Genomic DNA, 25,805 nt, shown 5'->3' with positions numbered 1-25,805 from the left:
GATGATAACCATCTCAAACAAAGCTCTTTGTAATGGCTTCACATACTCTGTTGTGCCAAATGCCCATCGGTTTTGAAGTCAATGGTTTAAATGGACTACTATCAACCCCAGATCTCATATCATTTGAGCTCATCAGCTCACACAAAGAGAGAAAGAGTAGGGCTGTGCAGGATGTCAATGCAGTGTGGCTAAAAGGCATCATTAGTGTGGCGTGTCACACAACACAAAGCATTCTAATTGCCTCATGATGGCCATGAATTCATTAATTCACTATGCTAACATTGCTGTGAATAGTTTTTCACGAGCTTATGGCTATGAGCAGTGCAGCTGTGTTGTGACTGGTGTGTCTGTCAGTCATATGTGTCAGTTTGTATGATTCCTGAGTGTCTTTTTAATGCCACACACACACCTCACATGAGCCAGTCACATGCCTTACCTCTCCCTGGCAACTGTTTCCTCGCCAACAGCCTCCACCAATGTCTGTGTGAGGGTCTTTGTAAACCCCCCACCCCTTGTGCTTAAAATTCCTACCCTCTGCCCATTTCTGCCCTCTGCTTTCTTTACTTTTCTCATTTCCTCTTTTTGCATATTTGCATTACGAAATCTCTGTATGAGATTTTTATGAGTAATTTCTTTTCTTGCTGACTGCTTAACTTGCTTTGGGAATTCAGAATTACCTTAGTTTTCTGGTTTAGTTTTTTTGCCTTCACATTTTGGGCCTGTTAATATATCATGTAGACATTTATCTTAGAAAACAATAACATGAGAGCCTCATCAGTCAATATATATGATTTATATAGCATCTGTATATCCAGAATGACCTTGAAATGACATCTCTTGTTTAAATAACCACCAAAAATGACCTAAATATTTCCTTTTCCCCTTTTAGACTCCGTAAGAAAGAGTGTTTCAGAAGCCTCTCTGACCTCTCCACACGCAGACCCTCCGGTGTCCGGCAAGGCATCTGAATACTCCCTGGAGAAGGGGTCTCTGAAGAGCCAGACGTGCCAGGACTTGGGCACACACGCTAACAGCGGTGCCAGCAACGTACAGAAAAATGCCAGCCACCTTAGCACCACCACAGCCAACCACAACTCCATCCCTGACATCACACTGACACCCGAGAGCAAGGTACAGCTCATCATCTAGTGCTTTAGAAGGGTTTAATCAAATTCCTGCTTTCACTGTGTCCGTAAAGCTCCTATGGCGTCGAAGGTCTCTCTTTTACAGATTGCAACAGTGAGTCATATTAATCAACAGGCGGATGCCAATCTCTGCTGCACAGCCTCCATCAGGCTGTTTTTCATGGCTTTATGTGTGTGTGAAACGTATGCCAATATTTGCGCTGATTAATTTGATATCTAGAGTGAGAATGACCTAGCCTTCAACAGTTTAACAGTGTTTATATCATAGTCAAACATAACATTTAAACAACAGACAGCCCCATTGTTAGTGAGAATCTGGTATGTTTACTGGAGTGCAGCACAGATGTTCGTAAAGAGTATCAATTTGCTATCGGTGGCAGAAAAACAGGAGTTTGTTGTGCCATAATTGGTATCAGAGTCAGAGCTGTGGCAGAATGCAGGCTGTCTAATGCACATAATTAACTGGCCTCTTAACACTGCCTGATTTTAATAGCTTGCAGTAAATTGTTGATCTGGTTATTTCAGTCCGGTACACTCCGTTCAAATAAATCACTTTACTTTTTTTGGATTCCACACAGTTATTTCACTGTATTCCTCGCTGTCTGGCTTAGTGAAGTGAGGAAGGATAGTGCTGAGAGTTACGTCTAGTTGTGCAACTCTGAGAAAGTGCAAAGGATTATGCTGCAATGATGTCACTTGGATTTTTTTTATGCCATAGTTCAAGTATGTGTTAAAATCCTGCAGAGAATCCCATGATGCTATTACGTCAGATGTGTGAATAATTGCAGGATTTGAAACGCTAATTTTTGCTGCCTGTTTCAAATGAGTCATCTCAGCTTTTCCTGAACCCATTCCTCCCTTCTTCCACACTCCATACAAATATCCACTGTCCTATATAACAAATCCAATAATTAATAATTAATAATTAATATATATATATGAACTAATATATAATTTATACCAGACATGTATTGAATTATACAGTTAAAATGTGGCTATTATAATATTTTAATATGACTAGAATGCATTCAAATGTATCAAAATTATAGGACGTTTTATTGTTACAATAATTGTATATTTAAAATAAATTATTTTCTTTTGAACTTTATATTCATCAAAGAATCCTGAAAAAGTATCAGTGTTTCCACAAAAAGCAGTACAAAAGTTTTTAACATTGATAAGAAATTTTTCTTAGTATTTTTTTACATACGTGTGTCTGTGTGTGTGTGTGTGTATATATAAATCATAATAAATGTATAGGTAAATTAATGCTAAATTCATATTAGACATGTCTTTATCCAGTTAATATACTGCTAATATACAGTACCTTTTCTTTTTCTTTTTTTTTTTTATAAATTCGTATTTTTAATACAGCAAGAATGCATTTAATTATCTATATTTTCCTTAAAAAAAAAATGCATCACTATTTTCACAAAAAGCAGCAAAAATGTTGGGTCCTAGCACCCCAGTGTAGTGATGGGGACACTATACAGTCAACAAGCACCGTCCTTATAAATAATGTGTGTATATGTAAACAAAATTTTTTTATTTTGGATGCCATTAATGACGACTAATCATTTGACAGCACTACATTTTACATAAATAATCAGTCATTAATCAAACCTGATCACCAAGTTCATATCTTATTTCTCCTAGCCCGAGGATGTGAGTTTCTTCCTCTGCAAAGAAGTGGATCCCTCAGTATCAGAATCCTTTTCATTTGTGGCCATTCCGCCCCCTGGTGGTCAGGAGGACTCTGAGAATCCCCGGGAGTTTCCAGAAGACTTTGAGCCTCTGCGTTCGGAACAATTAGCAGAGATGAACGTGCAGAGTTCTCCCATTGTCAGAAACCCTTACATGTCCCCTCTTCTGGCTCCAGACAGCATGCTAAAGGGACTACCTCCGGTACACCTAGTGGTAAGAGTGTCTTCACAATTGATCAATTTAAGAAGACATGGTAGAATAAAGTTATTTCCAGAATTTACGTTCTCGATATAAGCTCATATTTTGACTTGAGTCTTGTACCATCTGTCTCATCCCTCTTTTCTCAGGCCTGTCATCTGGACCCCATGCTAGATGACTCTGTGATGTTTGCCAAAAGGCTGCAAAATATCGGTCAGCCAGTGACCCTTTGTGTTGTGGATGACCTTCCTCATGGCTTCCTCAGTCTGTCCCAGATCTCAAGGGAAACTCGGGAAGCTGCTAACGTATGCATGGAGCGAATCAGGGATGTCTTCACCATGAAAGACCCTCCCCCAGAGATGCGCATGCACCGCAAACTGGAACGAACCAACCAGAAGCCTTCTGCTACCAAAAGAGACCACACCCATCTCTCGCAAGTGACTGTGCAGCAGGAGGAGGAGGGGGAGGAGGAGGAGGAGGAGGAGGGGCTATCTGTTGGGGGAGGGGCCTCTGTTATGGTTGAGGAGGGGCTTACTAGTTTTTACCTTCCCACTAAAGCTGAAGCTGAAAAGATTCCAGCTTAGATTTTGGCCTGAATAATACCAAAAGAGATACATATGGTTAGAGCAAGGTCATGTTATGTGAATAATGAAGTGATTATAGCGGACAAGAGTATAGAGAGAAAAATAAAGGAATTAACCAACTATAAAATTAAAACTTATGAAATACATTCTTAATTATTTAGTTATGGAGTGGATAAAGTTCAAATTACAATAGAACACCTCCAGCTTTATTACTGTACCTAAATGTGATTGTGAACATTTGTACTCCCTTTACATGTTTACCACTTTGCCTTTGTTGTGCTATACCAGCACAAAATCTAATATCCTGCCTTTTACAAAAACATCCCAGCACATAACTGTCACTGAAAGACGTTACAAATGGATGTATAAACCCTAACCTCACTACTTAGAGCACTATAACTGTTCTTATACGTTAATGAAATCAGTCTACAAACTGTGATTCAATATTACACCTGTGTGTTACACACTAAACTCCATAGAATGCATTGCTGCTAGGCATCCTGGGGCTAACTGACAAGAGCATTTATTAATGGTAGAATTTTTTTTCTTTATAGCAGCTTTTGAATTATTTATGACACCGATTTATAATATGGTGTTACGGTGTATGTTAATCACCGTTTATTAATCTGCCTTCCTCTCGGCTCCTAGAGGACGTCCTGTGCGAGTAGCGTTTGAATAGGATTTCTGATGCTGCTTTGTCCTCATAGAGTTGGGTGTTTATGAAATGCAATTAATCGTTCATTAATTAAAGCGTTCTGTGGAAGTAAGGCTCAAGTTACACAAAACCGCATAGAAATTGTGACATAGTGTTGTGTTCTATGATGGTCTTGTTATATTTAAAATAATAGTCGATTTTGTTATATATTATCTTCATAATGGCTTAGTGAATTGTGTTTGGTTTGCTGTAAAGTGCTAGTTCGTCTGAAAATGAAAATCCTGTCTACATGTTTTCACACTCACATCATTTCAAACCTGTCTGACGATTTCTTTAAGAACGTTTCGGCTATTTTTGCCCAAACAATGAAAGCCACTGGGGTCCAAAACAACCCAACATGGGTCTCCTTTGACTTTTATTGTGTGGGCAAAAAAACTGAGAATATGTTCCACAAAACAACGAAAGTCATACAGCTTTGGAACGACTCAGTGTTTGGATGAATTTCTCTTTAGTGTCTTATGTGGTGTTGAAGTGGCATAATTTGACTCATTAAGGTTTGTTTATCATAATCATACTGTAATCACATTTATCTGTATAGTTAAACTATAGATTAGTTTGCTTTTCAAAAAGACAAGAATATATATACTGATTTAAAATCTGAACAAAAACTGCACACTCTATCGCCTCCTCTGTGTCGTTCTCTGTCATGTCAGCACAAGTTTCCATTACTTTTTCCTATCCCTTGTTCCTTCGGTCAGTTTGTTTCCCTTTGTTAGCAATCGTGTCTTCTGTCCCTGTGCACGCCGACCCATTTTGAGCGCACCTCAGTTCTTCAATTCTCACCCAGCCCGTCCTAGAGGTATTTTAAGCAGACTCCCTTAACACCCAGCAACCTTGAGCCAATGAAATCTTTCAGCTTGCACATGTGTGATGCATACCACTGTGATAGTGCGTCTCTATTTGAATCAAGTTGCCTCTTTCTCCGGCACTGATTGACTCTATTGACTCTCAGAAAAAAAAAATAGCTAACATTTTGTCACTCCATAAAGTTTATTAGTGCTGTATGTGAGGTTTGGGACTTTGTGTGCACAGCTTTGCTGAGTGTGTTTATATAGATCACATAGCCTATTTAAACTATTGTCAACTTTATTATGAAACAAGTTATAACTCCACTTGATGACATTTTAAGCTTTGCTCAGCTAAGTGGCACAATGCGACATGTCTTTTGGGACTTTATATATCCCTGGCAAAGGCCTCTTCTTTATCGGAGCATCTGTGATTGGATTAACCCAGAGCTATGTGCTGAGAGAAAACAATGCTCCATCTGCTGATTGCAGCATTTGAGTGTTAGTTTATAAGAGTGTCACTATATCAAAAGATTTGCTTGCTTGCTGTTTTCACCGTGTCAGAGCTGCTCCTTTCTGGTGACAGATTTGAAATACCAAATCTTGGTTGTTCTGCAGATTCTGATGACATGTGTATGTTACACATGTCTGATCATTTGTGCTTCTGGGTGTTTGTGTCAGATGGTTCCTGTTTCAGTTAATATGTGCATGTTCAGAAACGCGTTTGTCGCACTTTGTGTTATAGTGGTGCTTGGAAAAGCTTCTCAGTGTCACTGTGCTAGTAGATGTGAGGGCCATTGTGTGTAGTCCCTTCATGGAACCATGACTAAAACAACCAGAACTAGGAGAGGAATGATAAGACACTGACGCCCTCTGGTTATCTGTTCCAGTTGAGTTGTGTCTAAGCCTTTTTTTTTTTTTTTTGTTACAGTTTGGGTTGGACAGTGTAACCTTGAATGCACTGCTGAGCATTTCCACCTTGTTTTTTTCACCACTTTGTGTGTGTGTGTGTGACACTCAAACAGCCTTCCTTTAGAGAGAGATTACTCATTCATCTCAAGGGTGTTATATAAAACACTGTGTTCATTTAGTCCTGCTTAAATGGCCATACCTGTGTTACCGAGGCGAAACTGTGCCGCATCATCTCATCTCAGAGACACAAGCCCACTGAGTCGTGTCACTGCATTTACATCTGTTCTCAAGACTTAATAGTCAATCTGTCACTGACTTGGAGTTTTAATCAGTAGGTTGGTGTTTTGTTGTGTCAGAATGGATTTGTTGCAAGTGGTTTTGAGCTCCTGTCCTCCTTGAAGTCCACTGGCGGTGACTCTTTAAGTGCAGGCTGTAATGACCACTGCAGTATCATTTGCGAGGTTGCTGATGTCTATTCTCTCCTCACTTTCACTGCCGTCATTGAGTGATACAAAATTCAGATTGACTGCACAGTATGTCCCCGGCAAACTTTTGCGTTTAGTCAGACATGATGTTTTCAGGACCGTCTCTGCAAATAAGCACTTTATAGTTAAGTGTAAAAAGCAGCATATTTGATCCTGGGCCACAAAACCAGTCATAAGTCCCACGCGTGAATTTGTAGTAATAGCCAACAATTCACATATCCTAACAAACCATACCTCAATGGAAAGCTTATTTATTCATGATGTATAATGTATGCATATCAATTTAAAAAAAAAAATTGCCCCTTATGGCTGGTTTTGAAGTCCAGGGTCACATATAGGGTGGCATGGAGGTTTCAGATGACGAAGTTTTTTTATATGCGTTGTTTAATAATATTTTTTGTTTATGATTTATTTTACATTTTTTAGCAATACTATTCATAATATTATATTAGTAATAGTAATTATAATGATTATTCTTGTTATTGATATTTTTGTTATTATTGTTGTTGTTGTTATTATTCCTCATGTAAAGACACCATAAGTGCAAACCTGTGTATTTGGAATGTAACGTTACTGTAAATGCATTGATGAGATTTATTGTATATAGAGATAATTAAACTCTTAAGTTGTTGTTTTTTTTGTTCTTAGACAGAGTATTTTTGAGAAGGGGAGGACTGTGGGAATGATAACTGAGAGTATTTTTCTGCAGTATGTATTTTTTCCCTGTGTTGATTTATATTTGAATAAATATTTTCTCTGCATCTCTGTTTGTTTTGTGGCGGGATAAAGAACGCGAAAAAGCTGTTAAATCTGTAAAGGAAGGGCTCAAATCGATAGAATTCGTCTAATGTTATGTCGCAACAAAATATCGGCAGCGCGCGTGCGATACCAGTCGCGCTCCCGGCGAAAATTCTGGGGATGCATGCGTTTGAGGTGAAGAACGGGGACGCGCGTCTGTCAGATCTCAGCTAGTATTCCTGCTCTCTCTCTCTCTCTCTCTCTCTCTCTCTCTCTCTCTCTCTCTCTCTCTCTCTCTCTCTCACACATACACACACACACACACACACACACAGCATCTGGAGGAGATCGGAGAGCGACGCGACGGTGGACAGGTGAAGATGGAGAAAGTATTAGGACTCGCCGTGGTGTCCAGTATTTTATGTGTCGGCTCGGTTTTAGGGAAATACGTCAGAGGTATCGTCAACACAAAAGAGGTGAGTATAATGTTTACGTTTTATTGCTGTTGTGCCTCTAATATTTCGGAGTTCTCGGGCGTTCTTGCTGCGCAGCTCCTGGTGGCTGTTATTAATGGGCTCTTATGGCAAGTGTGTATTCACGCCTCCACGTTCGCGCGCATCTGGAAGCCTGGTGCTTTAATAATATGCTTTGCCAAGATCATACACTCGCCGCTATTGATCTGATAAAAGCGTAATTCGTCCTCCAGCCACGAAAAACACATTTTAAACGGCGTATTGCCGACATTTAAGTTACACCTTCCCATCCGCTTTTACAGGTGTGTGTCAGCGAAGATGCTCTTCTGGTGGCATCACAGCATTGTTGAATTGCAATTACCGCATGTTGATGTCCAGATATATTAAGGCTGCTTATCTGTGTTCATTTAAAATTAAAATTAAAAATTAAATTGGAACCAGATGATTTGAGTCATATATTGCAGTTGAAGTGTGTCTTTATTTGGCATCCATCATTTTCTTTATTTTTAATAACTGTCGGGTGTTTTGATTGCAGTGTGCCATATGTGAAAAACACTGACTGTTATTTGATAGACACAAAGTAAATGTTGGCCTGAAGCAAATAGTGAAACTCATTTTGCTGCAAAAAGTTATTGCAGCACTTATTTTCATCAGAATAATTTAATGAACAAATATGGGGGAAATACAAAAATATAATATATATTTTCAAAAAGCATTGTCAGCTTATAAAGAATTGCTTAAAATGACTCTTAGTACTTAAAAGCTTCCATAGACAGCTTCAATTTGTATGGGAGTTAAGTGATTAAATTATGATTAAGTATGTGTTTGTCTCTTCCAATTAAATTTGCCAGTTGTAAGATGAGTCCTGTCCTGTTTTTGCTGTGGGTAATGTAACAACAACTTGTTCCTGCTTGTATCCAAATACTGATCCTGCTCTCCTTTTAGGTCACTGAGACAGTTAGTTAGATAGTTAGATAGTTCATTAATCTCACTTCTGTTCATTTCCTTTCAAGGTCGTTCTTTTACACTGCCATGGACGCATGCACACACACTTTATACATTACTGGGAGATTTTGTCAAGTTCAACATGTTTGGTTGTGTGAAACACCGTTATTTTACTTTTTATTTATTTAATTTTTTTATGTCTATATGGTTTGTATTCATTTTGTTTCAGGTTCCGAGGGTTGAGCAGGGAACAGCCTATGGGTAACTTACACTGCCACAGGCATAGAAGACTCTTTCTAGGGGCATTCAGGTCTATGTGTTGTGTGTGTTAGTGTAAATGTGTGTCAGTTTATCCAGTGCTCCGTTGTGTGACTTAAGTAATGAATCATTTAAAAGTCCAGTGGACCTGGGGTGACATGACTAGTTGATTGGTAATTAATTCTTAATGAGGCTAAGCGAGCGGACAGAGATCCGGAAAGACACCGAGACGTGAGTCCACCACTGATTCGGTGAAGTGCCCAGATACTGCATCTGGGTATAATGCTTGATTAACGTAGTGTCTGTGTGCCGTGTCTCTCACCCTCCCTTTTGGTTTATTAACTGACTTTAGTTATTTTATTAAAGTACTTATATTATTTGTTGTCTTAAACTGTTGCACTTGTGTATTACTAAAGCTGTGAAACTGTTTGAATCACCTTTACATTCATTATACTCTATATATTACACTCTCATAGCTACATAATAGTATATTTGGAACTTTACATAGAAAATAATCTTTTTAATAGCTGTTGGGTACGGAGAGTTATTTGATTGCACTGAGTCTTATGAGAACCACTGGCAATTATTTGATAGACACAAAAATATATATTGGCCTGAAGCAAACAGTGATTGAAAATTGGATATTACTTCAAATACCAAAGAAAAGGTTGGTAAGCATTTCTTATGCTAAATAACAAGCACTCTTCACATCTAGTGGTTTTATTTTCGAAATAGTTTTTTTTTTATATATATTTGTTTTACTTTCTGTATTAAGCCCATTCACATCCACTTTAAATGCCTCTGTATAATTCAGATTTTATTTATCTTAAGGTGTCCTTGTTATAGTGTAATTGTACATTTAAATACTAAGTTATATTCATTTATTACATGTTCTTTCTACTAAACATTCATTTATTTCAGTAATTCAACTCAAATTGAGAAACTCTTTTATAAAAAAAAAATTCAGTGCACACATACTGAAGTAGTTAAAGTCTTTGGTTCTGTACTTACTGTCTCAATTCAGCGTGGCATGGAGGTGATCAGTTTGTGGCACTGCTGTGGCATTTCTTTGTAAACGGGAGCAGTGACTTTGGTTTTCAATAAACACAATGGACCAACACCAGCAGATGACGTTGCACCCCAAATCATCACAGACTGACTTCTTGTTTCTATAGTAGCTACAAAGTGCATCATGTGTCCGTTGCCATGACAATAGTACTTTGATTTTTGTATCAGAGAGGGCCTTTTCTTTTTTTTGAGTGGTTGTTTTTTTTAACTGGCTGACTGACCATAGATGCTCTTTTACTTGTGCTTCTGTTTTAGAGAGACAAGGTGGTCTTTCAGAAGCTTGGTCATGTGACGTGATTATTTGGCCTCAGTTCTGGGTCAGAAAGTCTTAAGGCTGGTGTCTGTATTGTCAAGGAAACCTGTTGTTATGGAAACCACCAACAGGGAGAGGTTAATATGGACATGGGGCTGAAAGCTGCAGCGCACTTACTGCCATTTTACACTTCACTGACTGCGTGTGTGTCTGTCAGCGTAAGTTTAAGAGTGCAAACTGAAGCCCTGAACACTGCAGGAATGTATTAACACTTCAGCTGTTACAGTATAATGCGATATGAAGATTTTTAAACCGTTATCACTGCATTATAAGACTGGCTTTATTAATTTTTGGAGTGTGAAGCTTGGTAGCAGAAGTTTGCCGCAAGCTGTGGTCCATCATGTGTCATTGAGCAAGCTCCAGGGGAAATGTGCTTCTGATAAATGTACTGTTAGCTGCTTTGTCTGCTAAATGTCTCTGATGTCATATCTGGATGGTGAAGCTGTTCTGTGAAAGTCTCACGAGATTTACGTTTGCTCCAAATAAACAGCGCATGAATGTCGCTCAGAATGAAGGTTACCATCTAGACACAGCCACTACATAACTATTTGATTCCCTTCTGTTTCCCTCCCCTCTTCTTCACAGGACTGGGTTTTCCTCACAAGATTTTGCTTCCTGACTGATTTTGGCCGACTGAACTTCAAGTTCCGATACCCCAAGGTAAACTTAAAGACCTGCATTTGAATTTTAACTCCTGAGCAGATTACTAATATTAAAAATATTTGCATGGAGGCATAATACATCAGTAGCACATTTAGGCCTATAAGTATCACCAGTTATGTTGGATTGATTGATTGATTGATTGATTCAGCTGATATTAGATATTTAGTTATGCATACTCATTTGATTTATTTTTACATTTAGATTACCTTTGCTGTCATTTAATTCTTCTTTACAGTTAATCTTTAAAAACACTATTGATTTAATAACACTATTAGTTGTAATCATTAGCAAATATCAAAATAATATTATTTTTGTCAGACTGTACAATATAATGCCTAAATTCAGTTTAAAGCATTTAAAGTTAAGTTTAGTTTGTGATTTACACGCATACACACACACATTATGATATTTATGAACTTTCATCTAATTAGGCAATAACTGTTATTATATATTGATGGTTGGACGGATGGATGCATGCATGCATTAAAGGGTTAGTTTAGCCAAAAATGAAAATGATGTCATTAATAACTCACCCTCATGTCGTTCCAAACCGTGATACCTCCGTTCATCTTCAGAACAAAGTTTTAAGATATTTTAGATTTAGTCAGAGAGCTTCCTGTTCGTCCATTGAAAATGTACGGTATACTGTCCATGTCCAGAAAGGTAATAAAAGATCTTCAAAGTAATCGAAAATACATTTTGGTCCAAACATAACAAAAATTAGGATTTAATTCAACATTGTCCTCTCTTTCGTGTCTGTTGTGAGCGAGTTCACAAGACTGCAGTGACGCTGCTGATGTACAACACTGTACGATTTGTCGTGATTTGTGTTATTTTTGGACCAAAATGTATTTTGATGCTTCAACAAATTCTAACTGACCCTCTGATGTCACATGGACTACTTTGATTTCTTACCTTTCTGGACATGGACAGTATACCGTACACACAGCTTCAATGGAGGGACTGAGAGCTCTCGGACTAAATCTAAAATATCTTAAACTGTGTTCCGAAGATGAACGGAGGTCTCACGGGTTTGGAACAACATGAGGGTGAGTCATTAATGACATAATTTAGTTAGTTAGTTTAGTTAGTGTAAACATTTCTTTAAACAGGATGGTGATGTGTAAATGTTTCTTACTTTGTTTAAAGATCATATTTTTTTCCTATGGTACTGCACTTGTAGCTTCATAAACAATTAAATGTTTCCCAGAAGACAAAATTAATACAAATTACTCTGATCATCCAATAAAAAAAAAGGTTTACTCCCCCGGCTCTTTATATATTGTGTGGCCTTCTTGAGCATCAGTACATGTAATGTACTGTAATAATGTATGTATATATGTAATAATTATTGTGTGTTAGATTAAAAATATATTAATAATTTGACATTGATTCAACTAGAATTATATTTTGTTTGTTGTTTTATGAACACACACACACACACACATTATTTATTGTTATAGGACTATATATTAATATATCTATTCATATAACAATTATTGTGTATTACATGATTACATGAATATAATAATTGAAAATTATTCATATAGAATTATAATATTGTGCATCTCTCACAACATAAATTTCATAAATATCTAAATTATCCCTTCACAACATAAATATTATATTTACCTAAAATCATAACAAATACCAAATTTTTGGGTAACAATAAAACTACAACAAAAAAGTTCTACAAAGTTTGACCATTAAATTATGTTCTCAGACTGTGCCTTTCGTTTTTTTTTTCTCTGTCAGTAGATCTCTATATAGCTCCAATATATCATTTAAGTTTCTCGATGTTCAAGTATTAATCCCGCCCCCCTTTCTCTTTCTATCTATCCATCTATCCTGTTTTTCAATTCCTCCCTCTATGCCTGTTTTTCACTGAAAGTCCCGATGCTGTCAGAACATATTGCTCTACTTTGATGAAAGCTCTCAGTGGCCAGCTGTGTACAAGAGGCCGGACAAGGTGAGACACACACTGACAGACTCTGTGTTTGTGTGTGTGAAAATATTGAGTGTACTGACAGACTGCGTGTGTGTGTGTGTGTGTGTGTGAACAAACAGAGAGTGCGAGCATGAATGCTTTCGTTCCGCGTCAGTAGAAAGTATGAGGATTAAAGGAGAAATGTCAGCAGTGTTCTGTGGATTAAAAGTCCAAATCCAGTCCCCAAAAAGACATGAGTGTCAGTACAAGTGCATATTTAAATCCAATACATTTCCTCCCTCCTCGTGGCAGGATCTGCATTGCGGGACTCTATGAAAAGTGCTTGTAGGAAACCCCTGCTCTTCATCCCACTCCTCTAGTACTAATCTGCTTAGTACTTCAGCTCTTGGTATTGTTACAGGGTGTTTGACATCCCATGGAGAGTTGTTTGTTAATGGAGGGTTTATGTGCTCTACAGGACTGCTACCAAAAAGAGTCGGTATTGAGGCCTGAAAATAACCAGGTCATCAACCTGACCACCCGCTACACCTGGTCTGGCTGTATGGTAAGAAAAAATCTAATAATATATAGTCTTGTGTGATTGTGTGTGTCCTTTAGGCTTGAATAGTAGGGTTACAGTACTAAATTGATGTTCTGCACCACTGGCACCACCAAAAATAATTGTTTTCAAACTGGTTTCCCTAACACATCCCCTATCTGCCATTGGTTGAGCTTAATCAAACAAGCATAATTAAACATGCCACCATATTTACATATTTTGATCAGTGGCTCACTCCTGTCTCTGCATATTAAACTGGGATAAAAGATGGAATGAAATTACACACATCAGCAATAAATTATAACTGTTCTCTGTTGAAATAGTGATGAACATCTGCACAATGAAGAGTTGCTTCTCTTTAAATTGTTATGTCTTTGTGTCTGCCTCTGCCAGGTGGAAGGTGAAGGTAATGAAGAGATGCTGAGTTGTGTAGGAGGGCGAAGCTTTCGTTCTGTCAGAGAGAGATGGTGGTACATTGCGCTCAGCAAGTGTGGGGTGAGTGGTGATACAGTAAACAATAAACGAGGGACTAGGAATGTGCCTGAAGCAGACTACCAGATTCAGAAAGGCATGATTAATGACCACAGAATGAACAACTAATTATACCGACTTATACTGAAGTACCAGGGTAAAACAAATTTATAATGAACATATCAAACAACATAATGGTTAGTCTGTGAAGCATATGATTAAAAGTTGTATCTTGTGAATGAAAATGAGAACTGTGTGAAATTCAAATCAGTTGGCTTTCTTCCCGTTTCCTTTTACTGTGAACTCCTGAGAAAATCAAAAATTAAATTATCATACTGTATCATATTTATATTTCAAAATGCTTATAGTAATAATTTAAACATACTGAGCAGTGTTGGTATTTGTAGACTTTATCTAAAAAGGGTTTTCATTAATTGAAAATGTAAAATTGATGAGTACATTTTAATGAACAAAGTAAATGTTATGAAAAACCTAAACAAAAAATTGTTTTAATGTAAGCTAAGTCTAAACAGTAGTATAAACACATAACACAATTACTAAAACTGAATCTAAAATTAACTGAAAATGTAAAAATAAAAGCTTATTTAAAATGAGTAAATATTACTATAGTACAGTATGATAATATTATGAATTATGAAATATTTGCCAAATGGATCAGAGTCTAAATATGATTTTCATACAGTTTTGATGCACTTCCAGTTTCACCCACATTTATTTCTATATGAATACAGAAACAGATCATTTTGACATTTCAACTGATAAGGATATCTATCTATCCATCTATATATCTATCTATCTATCGATCAGTCGATAGTTAAAGTTTGCATCGTCCCATAAATATATATTAAAAAATATATATATATATATTTAAATTTTTTTTAATGCTTTTTCCTTCTTTATTATGACTGGCTTTACGGTCCAATCCAAAATACACTGAAGTTTGCATATATAGCATGTAGGAAACATGGCAAGTGTTTGTTTGACCTGATTTTAAGGAATGTTATTAAAGGGATTTTTTTTTTTTTTTTTGAAGATGAAGAGGCTCAGTTCTGCATTTGGCCATCTTCAGAAGGCAGTGAGCGATTCTTGTTGTAGCTGCTTGAAGGGATGCACATGTAGTGTTGGAGAGCTACACAATGTGAAAGGGTTTAAGCCAGATAAATGGGAGCAAAATGTAAAGGGTTGTTTCATGGATGGAGGCAGACTGATGGATGCAGGGCTAAATCCTGTTGGACTGAAGTAAAGCACAGTCCCTAAAGGAGCCTCTCTGCGTCTGGTTGCCAATTTCTCTTTTCCTCTCTCTCATACTTCCTTTCTCATTGCCAGTCTTATACCTCTGTATCTCCTAACTTCTGTTACAGTCACTTGATTACTCCCTTCAGCCTTTCATGCTCATTCTGTCTGTATCTAACAGCCTTTTCTCTGTCCCTCTCCAGCTCTATATCTTTGTCCCGCTCTCTCACTTTCCCCTCCATTGATTTGGTGATGGGGCACTCTTCATGCACCTCACCTTTTTGGAGTGCGGGAGAGGGAATGGGTTTTTCCTGCCAAGTGAAATCAAAGTATTTCTTTTTTATTAAGCCGGGCCGAAATCCTCTCAACAGCTAGAAACTGTGCTGCTTTGAAGTCTTTTATAGCCCAAAGATCTGTTTGTGCTTGTATGTGTTTGTATGGTCTCTGAAGCTCCTCACTCACTCACACTCTCTCTCTCTCTCTCTCTCTCTCTCTCTCTCTCTCTCTCTCTCTCTCTCTCTGTTTTACACCTCCTGCGTTTCTCTCCTCTGAATTCTCTCTCTTTCTCCTCCACCATGCAACACAGGGAGATGGGCTGCAGCTGGAATATGAAATGACATTAACCAATGGACAGTCCTTCTGGACCCAGCATTTCTCTGCAGATGAATTTGGTGAGACATGACTGAAACTGGGAGGAATTTATTTTGTACTATGTGAAAGCATGCCAAAGTGTATGCATTATAGTCTTTTGAAGTTATACAACACCTTAAGATAACTAAAAATCTTCTACTCCATCACAGCTCTCAAATCTCATATGTAGAATGTGAATGCAACATTGGCAAGTCACATCTGTGACAGCAAATCTGGAATGTTATTGTCTTATTTAAGGGAAAAAAAGGGTAATTTAGTTCTACTATTAATTTTGCCATGTTCACTATTCTATTTAATATGTGAATTAAATAATACTAATAATAAATATATATTTTGTCCCCTGGTTACTATTTACTGTAATTTAAAGTCATACTGTATGGAAAAGAACAGTGTGAACATACTGTTAAATTTCACATTCTTAGAAAGCTGTACAGCATTGAGAGAAAGAGAGAGTAAATGATGAGAATTCTTGGGTGAACTATTGTTTCAAGAGATTTATCATGCTTCTAATCGTGACTGAAAACTGCTCTTGTTTTGCTCTGTTTATGTGTTCCAGGCATCCTGGAGACAGACATCACGTTCTTGGTTATATTCGCTACTGTGTTTACACTGTCTTGTTATTTTGCTTGTGAGTTTCCATGTCCTGGAGGTATAAAAGACCTTAGATGTGTTGGTCTCAGTGCATAATTTGCAAGTCTTATTATTCAGTGTTAAATTAAAAGTTAGTTTTAGCCATCTCCTCCAGATAAACAGACTTACAGATACTATGAGTCTATCAGCATTAGTCATTCATTTCTCTTCAATCTCTTTTCTTCTGTGTTATTCATTTAGATAATTTAAAGGGAAGACAGCTGCTCCATACGACCTATAAGATGTTTATGACTGCGGCTGGAGTGGAGGGTGAGAAAGGCCACTGCACACACTCTTATAGATAAAGCACACACATTTAAATGACACTAGACTTTGCGACGCTGGATGCATAACAATATCTCTTGTGTCATCCCTTCTTTCTTTCCCCCTTATCTCCTCCCCACATTCATCTTCTTCCTCTGTGCTCTCATGGCTCTTACTGTGAATGATATCTCTCTTCTCTCTGGCATCCTTTACTTTCTGATTGCTTTCTTTCAGTCTTAAGCCTACTTTTCTTTTGCATTTACTGGGGCGTTTATGCCAGAGATGGTGTTGGAAATGGCAGCCTCAAGATATTAGGTAAGAGAAACACTTTATGAATGAGTCAGACACTCATTATTGGAAAATGAACCCTGATTGGGTGGTCTTAAATCATTCTGAAGGGTTTTGTTTTTGTAATTTTCTATTTTCCTAATAACTAGCTGACTGTACATCATCTTGAATTTTATCTTGAACTACTTTTAAATAAATGATTGACATGTAATATTATTTTTTATTCTCCAGTCCAGTCTAGTTACCTAACACTTAATTTCAATGTACACATTTTCCTCTATATTAAAGAAAAAGGGTTTTGTAAAACTATTTGATGAAACCAAAAATATTGTATTATGATGCACGTCCTGATTTTGCCAAGTTCGATGTGTTCCTAGGTCAACATATTTTGTTGACCCTGGAACAACATTTTACTCCAAAAATATATTCTTAACCATATCACTACACCTAAACCTAACCTTAACCATGAGTAATCCCTAAAATCAGAGGATATGACAGATGAATGACACTGATGTACAGTATTGTTCAAAATAATAGCAGTACAATGTGACTAACCAGAATAATCAAGGTTTTTAGTATATTTTTTATTGCTACGTGGCAAACAAGTTACCAGTAGGTTCAGTAGATTGTCAGAAAACAAACAAGACCCAGCATTCATGATATGCACGCTCTTAAGGCTGTGCAATTGGGCAATTAGTTGAAAGGGGTGTGTTCAAAAAAATAGCAGTGTCTACCTTTGACTGTACAAACTCAAAACTATTTTGTACAAACATTTTTTTTTTCTGGGATTTAGCAATCCTGTGAATCACTAAACTAATATTTAGTTGTATGACCACAGTTTTTTAAAACTGCTTGACATCTGTGTGGCATGGAGTCAACCAACTTGTGGCACCTCTCAGCTGTTATTCCACTCCATGATTCTTTAACAACATTCCACAATTCATTCACATTTCTTGGTTTTGCTTCAGAAACAGCATTTTTGATATCACCCCACAAGTTCTCAATTGGATTAAGGTCTGGAGATTGGTCTGGCCACTCCATAACATTAATTTTGTTGGTTTGGAACCAAGACTTTGCCCGTTTACTAGTGTGTTTTGGGTCATTGTCTTGTTGAAACAACCATTTCAAGGGCATGTCCTCTTCAGCATAGGGCAACATGACCTCTTCAAGTATTTTAACATATGCAAACTGATCCATGATCCCTGGTATGCGATAAATAGGCCCAACACCATAGTAGGAGAAACATGCCCATATCATGATGCTTGCACCTCCATGCTTCACTGTCTTCACTGTGTACTGTGGCTTGAATTCAGAGTTTGGGGGTCGTCTCACAAACTGCCTGTGGCCCTTGGACCCAAAAAGAACAATTTTACTCTCATCAGTCCACAAAATGTTCCTCCATTTCTCTTTAGGCCAGTTGATGTGTTCTTTGGCAAATTGTAACCTCTTCTGCACATGCCTTTTTTTTAACAGAGGGACTTTGCGGGGGATTCTTGAAAATAGATTAGCTTCACACAGACGTCTTCTAACTGTCACAGTACTTACAGGTAACTCCAGACTGTCTTTGATCATCCTGGAGGTGATAGGTTTTAGCTTTTATTTATAGGTTTTCCCCTCTCTAATCAACTTTTTAATCAAAGTACGCTGTTCTTCTGAACAATGTCTTGAACGACCCATTTTCCTCAGCTTTCAAATGCATGTTCAACAAGTGTTGGCTTCATCCTTAAATAGGGGCCACCTGATTCACACCTGTTTCTTCACAAAATTGATGACCTCAGTGATTGAATGCCACACTGCTATTTTTTTGAACACACCCCTTTCAACTAATTCAACTAATTGCCCAATTGCACAGCCTTAAGAGCCTGCATATCATGAATGCTGGGTCTCATTTGTTTTCTGAGAATCTACTGAACCTACTGGTAACTTGTTTGCCACGTAGCAATAAAAAAATATACGAAAAACCTTGATTATTCTGGTTAGTCACATTGTACTGCTATTATTTTGAACAATACTGTACAAGCACCAAACACTGATTTTAAGCGTAAACTTCACAAAATCTATAAACTGGTTCTTCAAATCTGATTGGTTAATCACAATGTTGTTCCAGGGTCAACAACGATGTTGTCCCAGGAACATGTCTCACTTGGTAAAATCAGGTTCTGCGTATTATGATATTGACCCAAACCGTATTACAATGCAGCATCTAAACACATTTGGTTTTAGCAGCACACATTTGTGTGCTTGTGACTGGATTCATTTTTAAATGCTGACCTGATTCATAACCTACTTGTGGCCACCTGTGTAACTCTCTGTGGCTCCGTTCCTCTCACCAGGGAAATTACTCTTTTCTGTGAGCTTCCTGATTTTCTTGCTCATGCTGATTCTCCTGGGGAAGGGATTCACAGTCACCAGGTAGGAGGCCTTACTTCTCACATAATGTGGGTAATGACTTACAAGGCTAATCATGCTAATGTGACCCAGATGTCAAGACAAATTTGAGTATGTGCTGAAAATGTGCTGTTCAAGAATGAACTTCCTTTTGCTGCTGATGTTCTTTAAGTATGCATGTGATCCTACATGTCTTTTGACAAACGGTTTCAAAGAAAATGACATAGTGATAATGTTTCTTTCTTTTTTCTTTTATCATTTTTTTTTTATTTCCAGAGCAAGAATAAGTCACAGTGGCTCTGTGAAATTATCCATTTATATGACTATATACACCATCATGTACATCATCCTCTTCATATATGAAGCAGAGGTAAGATCTGATGTTTTTTAGGCTGACAATAAGCTGAATATACATAACATTCACTACTGTTCAAAAGTTTGAGGTCAATAAGGTTTTTATTTTTTGAGAGAAATACTTTCTTTTTTTTAAAAAAAAAAAAAAGGTTGTTTTGCTTTTTGCTTTATATTTATCAAAGAATCCAAAAAAAATGTATCACAGTTCTTGAAAAAAAAAAAAAAAACAGCACAACGGTTTTCTACATTGGTAAAAATAAGATGTTTGCAAAAAAAGATGAGAATTAAATCAACATATTAGCATGATTTCAGAAGGGGATCAAGTGACTGTAGTAATTACTGCTAAAAATTCAGCTTTGCCATCAGTGGAATTAAAATAGACAACTGTTGTAAAAAAAAAAAAATGTTTTACTTATGTTTTGTTTAAATAAATAAGCATTAAAACATTCAAAACACATTTTAAAATCTTACTGACCCCCAAAATGTTGGATTTCTGATGCTTTTTTTGGCAGTATACACTTTAAATTGAATGAACACAATATAATTTATCATTTTGTTCATTTATTGAAATAAAAGGTAACACTTTTCTTAAAGCCTTTATGTATAGTGCATTATAAATGTAGTTTTAATGCATTAATTATGCCTTGTAATAATGCATTGTACAATCTTATGAATAAATGTAATGTAATCGGGTAATACATTATAACACTTATCAATTCATCATTACACTATGCATTTTAAATTCGGTTATAATTATTTACGACAAGATATCATATTACAACACCCACATTATGAAGAATTCTAATGCAATGTACCCATTTTTAACCTGTTTTAATGTATTATGCATAAATTCTATAAGTAAAAAGTGGTGGAAAAAAAATCTTAACTGTTATATTGTACTTTAGTTTTTAGAAAAAATTATAATTATTAATTACTTTAATAAATTAATTACTTTAGTTGAAATGTATTACCTAAAGCATAAAAAGTTTGAGGACTCATCCTCTTTGAGCACTATCTGCTGCAGTTTCTCATGCTGCACCCGAGAGCTACTCCACTCTATGCATAATGTAAGGCTGCGAGATGAAGTTTCTCAGCTTGAGCATGTCGTGCTGCTGTAGTGTGCTGTAATGGAACCCGGCAGATAGACGGATAGATAGAAAGAGAGAAAGACAGGTAGAGAGAATGACCCAGATAAGCTCTTGCCATGTCATTAAAGAGTTCCTGTTGCATCTTGTCAACGTCACCCTTTGCTCTAATGCAGCTTTAGATGTTTGGATTTAAGGAATGTTCTGCCATTTTCCACTTATGCAGCCTAACAGATTGTGCCATGGTTGGGTTTAAAACCATCAGTCAAACAGATGGGTTGCCAAGGGCGGTGATTTCCCTGTTCCCACTCGCACTGTGTGTGTGTGTGTGTGTGTGTGTGTGTGTGTTTGTAGTTCTTTGATCCAGGCGAGGTGCTGTATGCTTATGACAGCCCTGCAGGGTACGGTCTAATGGGTCTGCAGCTGCTTGCCTACGTATGGTTCTGCTACGCTGTGCTGGTGTCCCTCAAACACTACCCTGAAAAACAACCTTTCTACATCCCCTTCTTCACTGCGTACACTCTGTGGTGAGTTCTGCTGTAATACAAAACAAGAGGCTTATATTATTCTATTTTTCCATTGCTTTAATTAATTAGCTGAATAAACATGAATGTGCAAGAGGAAACATAAATTGTCACAAACTTGCTTGTTTGAAACAGTAACTTTTTTCACATGCAACATCCACTGGCAGTAAAAGCACCTTTACTCCCTTTTTATTCACCATGAAATAAAAATAAATGTATTCTAAATGTGTTATTTTACTCACTAATCTGTGCATGTTTAAGTTTATTCATTCTTTTATTTGTTGGCATACTGTTTTAATTCAAAATGTTTTCAAGTCAGTCTTTCTGTAATGTATGCCGGATTTTATACTTAAACCCCATCTCTCACTTATAAGTGAAACAACAACCATAGAATAAAATGGATACCTTGTCCTACTTTTTTTTTTTTTTTTTAATAATCTGTTTCACTTGGATACATCACAATATGAAAACAAAAGATGTGACCCTACTTTAGTAACGTATAGTAATGTAAAAACCATTTAGTGTGCAATATGTTTTCATCATACAAAATAGTCAAATGTATACAAAGTACAATATTTAGCTTTGGCAAGAACTTTTCCAGATCCCACGTAAGGTGTCTGAGAGTTTCTCTCATGAGTTTAAATCATTGGAAATGTGAACTCAAAGTAAAACCATTTTTAACCATAAGTCTTTTTATGAGACTAGACTGAAACGGTTTGTCTCTACTTTGACTCAAAGCTCTCCACAGCCTTTGTAAATCTGTAAAGAAGATTGACAGTATAAAGCTTATGTTCCTCTTCTCATCCATTACTCTTTCACCCATAGGTTTTTTGCTGTGCCAGTCATGGCTCTGATTGCCAACTTTGGCATCTCTCGCTGGGCCAGGGAAAAGATTGTGAACGGCATCCAACTCGGCATCCATCTCTATGCCCATGTCGTCTTCCTGGTAGGATTCTTTGTTGTTGCTGTTGTTTATTGTAACTTCATTTATGTAGGCTTATAATATGATAAAACACTCTGTGTGACTAATCCTGTCATTCTAGGCCATCACACGTCCGTCAGCAGCCAATAAGAACTTTCCCTACCACGTGCGGACGTCACAGATTGGAATCCTTCTCTCCAGTCCTAAAGGCATGGGGGCGGAAAGCTTCCCTCATCATGCCTATGGGAATAGCTCCTTCCTGGGAGACTCTCAGCCAAACTTCACAGAGCTCTTCTCCATCCACTCAGTGAGTATTAGATGTTTGATAGAAATTAAAAACTGATTTAAATGTATGTGTTGAATTGAAGTGAATTTATTTTGATGATAATATAATCAGGTTGGGCTGCTTTTTTTATTTAATAAAAAAAAAGGTTTTTAGTATTGAATAACCATTGTTCCTGATTGTGTTGAAGATTGGAAAAAAAAGATATCGAAAATTATTTTCACTATAAAAAAAACCTGTGCAATGCAAAGTTTCCATGGATGTTAAAGGTTCTAAGTGTAACGTAGAGGCCAAAAAATAACCTTAATTTGTAATGGATAGTTCACCAAAAAATGAACATTTGAATAAGTTTATTGCTCCATTGGAATGGATTTGGAGAAATGTACAAATTAAAAATTTACATTATATCACTTGCTCACCACTGGATCCTCTGCAGTGAATGGGTGCCGTCAGAATGAGCATTCACAAAGATGGTAAAAACGCCCATGAATTAATGGTGCACTTTTGCAATAAACAAACCAATCTTTAGGACATTTATTTTTTTATTTCAAACCACTGCTTCTGACTAAAATACCAAAATGGCTAAAGTCCAAAATGCTCTATGAATAACACCGTTGTCTCATCTGAATCAATAGAGAAATATGCACAGATCATGTGCCATTTACAAGTGAAAACTGTCCAAAACTAAAGGTGAAATGTGTGATGGACTAAAGGAGTTTGTGGTGATTTACTCAGCTGTTTAGACTTTTATTTTGATGGCACCCATTCACTGCAGAGGAATCATTGGTGAGCAAGTGATGTAATGCTACATTTCTCCAAATCAGTTATGATGAAGAAACAAACTGGATGGCCTGAAGAGGAGAAAATTTTCAGCAAATGTTCATTTTTGGGTGAACAGTTCATTTGCGATGTGTACATTCATATAGTTATTTCATATAATCCATGCTATGTTTCCCTATTGAGGACCCTGTGAAGACGATAGACGAGACAGTGGCTCGCAAGGGACAGGAAGTGGCAAGGAACAGCGAGCACAAGATCATCACCACAACGGCAGACCTGTCGAATACCTTCGCCTCTCTTCCTCCTCCCATACCACCACGCAGCTCTGCACACTCCCCCCCTCCTCCTAGATTAACGTCCCACTTCACTGAGTATTTTAGTATGCAAGGGGCCATGGGGATGGGCTCCAATACCTAGAGCGGGCCACAGAGGAACGGGCCATGCGGAAACTACTTTCAAACATCTATGAGGTGCAAAAGAGTTCAATATTTCAATAGATTAGGTTAAGGCAAGCGTGAAAAAGCAAAGCCATTTTCAAAAAAGTTACCAAACATCCATATCTTTGAATTTGTAATGAGAAACGCAAGCTGCAGAACGTCAAGAGAGGGAGTGGGGCATAACCTGCTCACACAGCCCCTAAAAAATAAGAAGCAATAAATATTTCAGCGAGATGACAGAGAGTCACTGGAGAGAGATAATATACAGGCGGTGCAATAGTGACAGGAGACAATGGAGAATCTAGAGTATAGATATTTCAAGCTTAATGTGACCGTAGGATAGCAATGTGTACAGTAACAGTACAGTGAGCTCTTGGCATTTTTTAGGCTTCATTCATTTCAAGAGGTACCGCTAATATTTGTATTTCCATGCCATTTTAATTCAACAGAACCAAGTATTAATTTCCCTTGCTACTTTTTTTTTTGATGTTTTGAGAATTTATGTATACAATTTGTCTGTAAAGTTGAGACAATTTAGGTTTTATATATTTTTATTCACATTGAATAAAAGCGAATACAGCTAGAGACTTTGCAAACTGATGTTAAACTGCAATGGCAAGTTAACTGTGGAACAACTAGGCAGTATTTGTAAGCCATGCATGTTTGTGCTTTGTCTACATTCTGATATATTCAATGTAATTTTGGGTGTGCCTAGGTTTCACTGATAGCAGTCTTCATTTTGTATGCAGTACACACTTGTTTATAGTTACAGTATGTAGAGCATATTTATCGCAAGCGGATGATAAATGATGATATATATGATGATGATAAATGATGACTTTATATGAGTCTTTATGGTATTGTCAATTCTGTGCAGGAGTGTGTGGAGTTCAAAAACTATTTGAACAGTTCTGAGTAATTTTGTTACGTATTTGTACATTTAATAACCCTCACAGCGGTCTTCAGCGGATATGGAGATCTTTTGTTCTGTCAGTGAGTAGAAAGTAAATTCATTCGGCCTGCTGGGGTTATCTTAAGGTTTGTTTACTTGAGTGTCTGATGAAAAAAATAGCTCTACTCCTACAGAAACACTTTGTATTGACAGCATGGAGCACTTTACTGTTTTGAAACACTAAATTCATTAACGTCAGAGACCCGTGAAAATGCAACCATAATGCAATACAGCGAAAGACAAATGAACAGGTAAAATGTGATTGTTTTACCTGTAAAATGTCCTTTATGACTGCTGGTTTTTATTTATCTAACAGACAACCAGTTGTGGGTCTTATTTTGTTATATATCAACATATCCTATATAATCTCCATCTGAAATTGACCTGCTTTACATATAATCCTATAAATTATGTAAAAAAACTATGAAATATATTTCATTAAAAAAAATCTAGGTTCCCATGGTTTGATTTTTTTTTTTTTTTTTTTTTTGTATTAATGGATGTGCTTAATCATTAAGCCATTCCTTTAATAAACACTGAACTTGTTCTGTCTGGAAGCAACCAGAAAAGATGATTTTAAAAGGCTTTGCCATGATTTTTTTCATTTCTTCAGTGAGTGTGCACACCTAGAGAGAGCACACTTTTTGAATGTATGATAGATATATTAGCACATCACATCTGGGAGCACAGATTCAGTTAAGCACATTTCTGTTGCACTGTTCATACTGAATGCATTTTAATAGTGTCAAAAGATTTGGCAGTGCATACCCTTTTTGCCAAATTAAAATGGTCTGTTTTACAACATTGGCTTGTTTGTGTGTTTCATTTTGCAGTTTGATTAGCAATTAAGGGAGCTACAGTAAAAGTACAACGGACAAATCATTGTCATTTAAAAACGATGTTTTATATTCTGTTCTAGTGTTCTGCTGTGTAACATACTATACACAAATCTTTAGTAATGTTTGCAGAATGACATGTAACAACCTCATTATCTGTGATATGGAATATCTGTACTTTCAAAAATTCACTGATCATTTGAAATGTAGTGAA

At 36.9% G+C, this 25,805-nt stretch overlaps 2 protein-coding genes across 7 annotated transcripts in view; both read left to right on the top strand.

The window, feature by feature from the left end:
- LOC127975188 (hormone-sensitive lipase-like) overlaps positions 1-7,289 on the top strand; it is a 32,435-nt gene extending 25,146 nt beyond the window's left edge. For all 5 annotated transcript variants that reach the window (XM_052579038.1, XM_052579039.1, XM_052579040.1 and 2 more), the window contains 3 exons: positions 890-1,131; positions 2,802-3,062; positions 3,197-7,289. In XM_052579038.1, the coding sequence (XP_052434998.1) occupies positions 890-1,131; positions 2,802-3,062; positions 3,197-3,631 (938 nt within the window). In that variant the 3' untranslated portion in view covers positions 3,632-7,289. The remainder of the gene's footprint in view (positions 1-889; positions 1,132-2,801; positions 3,063-3,196) is intronic.
- A 138-nt stretch (positions 7,290-7,427) lies between these two features.
- LOC127975190 (transmembrane protein 145) lies at positions 7,428-25,559 on the top strand. 2 transcript variants are annotated; one of them, XM_052579043.1, is made up of 16 exons: positions 7,428-7,742; positions 10,909-10,983; positions 12,878-12,955; positions 13,392-13,478; positions 13,866-13,967; positions 14,998-15,039; positions 15,784-15,868; positions 16,405-16,476; positions 16,680-16,748; positions 16,977-17,057; positions 19,364-19,442; positions 19,695-19,788; positions 21,212-21,384; positions 22,207-22,327; positions 22,425-22,610; positions 23,550-25,559. In XM_052579043.1, exons 1-16 carry the CDS (start codon positions 7,647-7,649, stop codon positions 23,781-23,783), a joined length of 1,674 nt encoding a protein of 557 aa, XP_052435003.1. In that variant the 5' UTR covers positions 7,428-7,646; the 3' UTR covers positions 23,784-25,559. The 2 variants fall into 2 exon arrangements, with proteins under 2 accessions (XP_052435003.1, XP_052435005.1); XM_052579045.1 differs by lacking the exon at positions 14,998-15,039.
- The last annotated feature ends 246 nt before the right edge of the window (positions 25,560-25,805 follow it).

The sequence above is a fragment of the Carassius gibelio genome, chromosome B16, assembly GCF_023724105.1.
Source record: "Carassius gibelio isolate Cgi1373 ecotype wild population from Czech Republic chromosome B16, carGib1.2-hapl.c, whole genome shotgun sequence".
NCBI lineage: Eukaryota > Metazoa > Chordata > Actinopteri > Cypriniformes > Cyprinidae > Carassius > Carassius gibelio.
Note: the sequence above shows the minus strand (reverse complement) of the source record. Positions and strands in the feature narration are given on the sequence as shown.

Bases quoted from the DNA above. Each gene is read 5' to 3' on its own strand.
- LOC127975190 (XM_052579043.1), top strand. From the start codon at position 7,647: ATGGAGAAAGTATTAGGACTCGCCGTGGTGTCCAGTATTTTATGTGTC. The intron at 7,743-10,908 runs GTGAGTATAATG...TCTTCTTCACAG, and splicing joins GTATCGTCAACACAAAAGAG to GACTGGGTTTTCCTCACAAG. The intron at 13,968-14,997 runs GTGAGTGGTGAT...TTTTTTTTGAAG, and splicing joins TTGCGCTCAGCAAGTGTGGG to ATGAAGAGGCTCAGTTCTGC.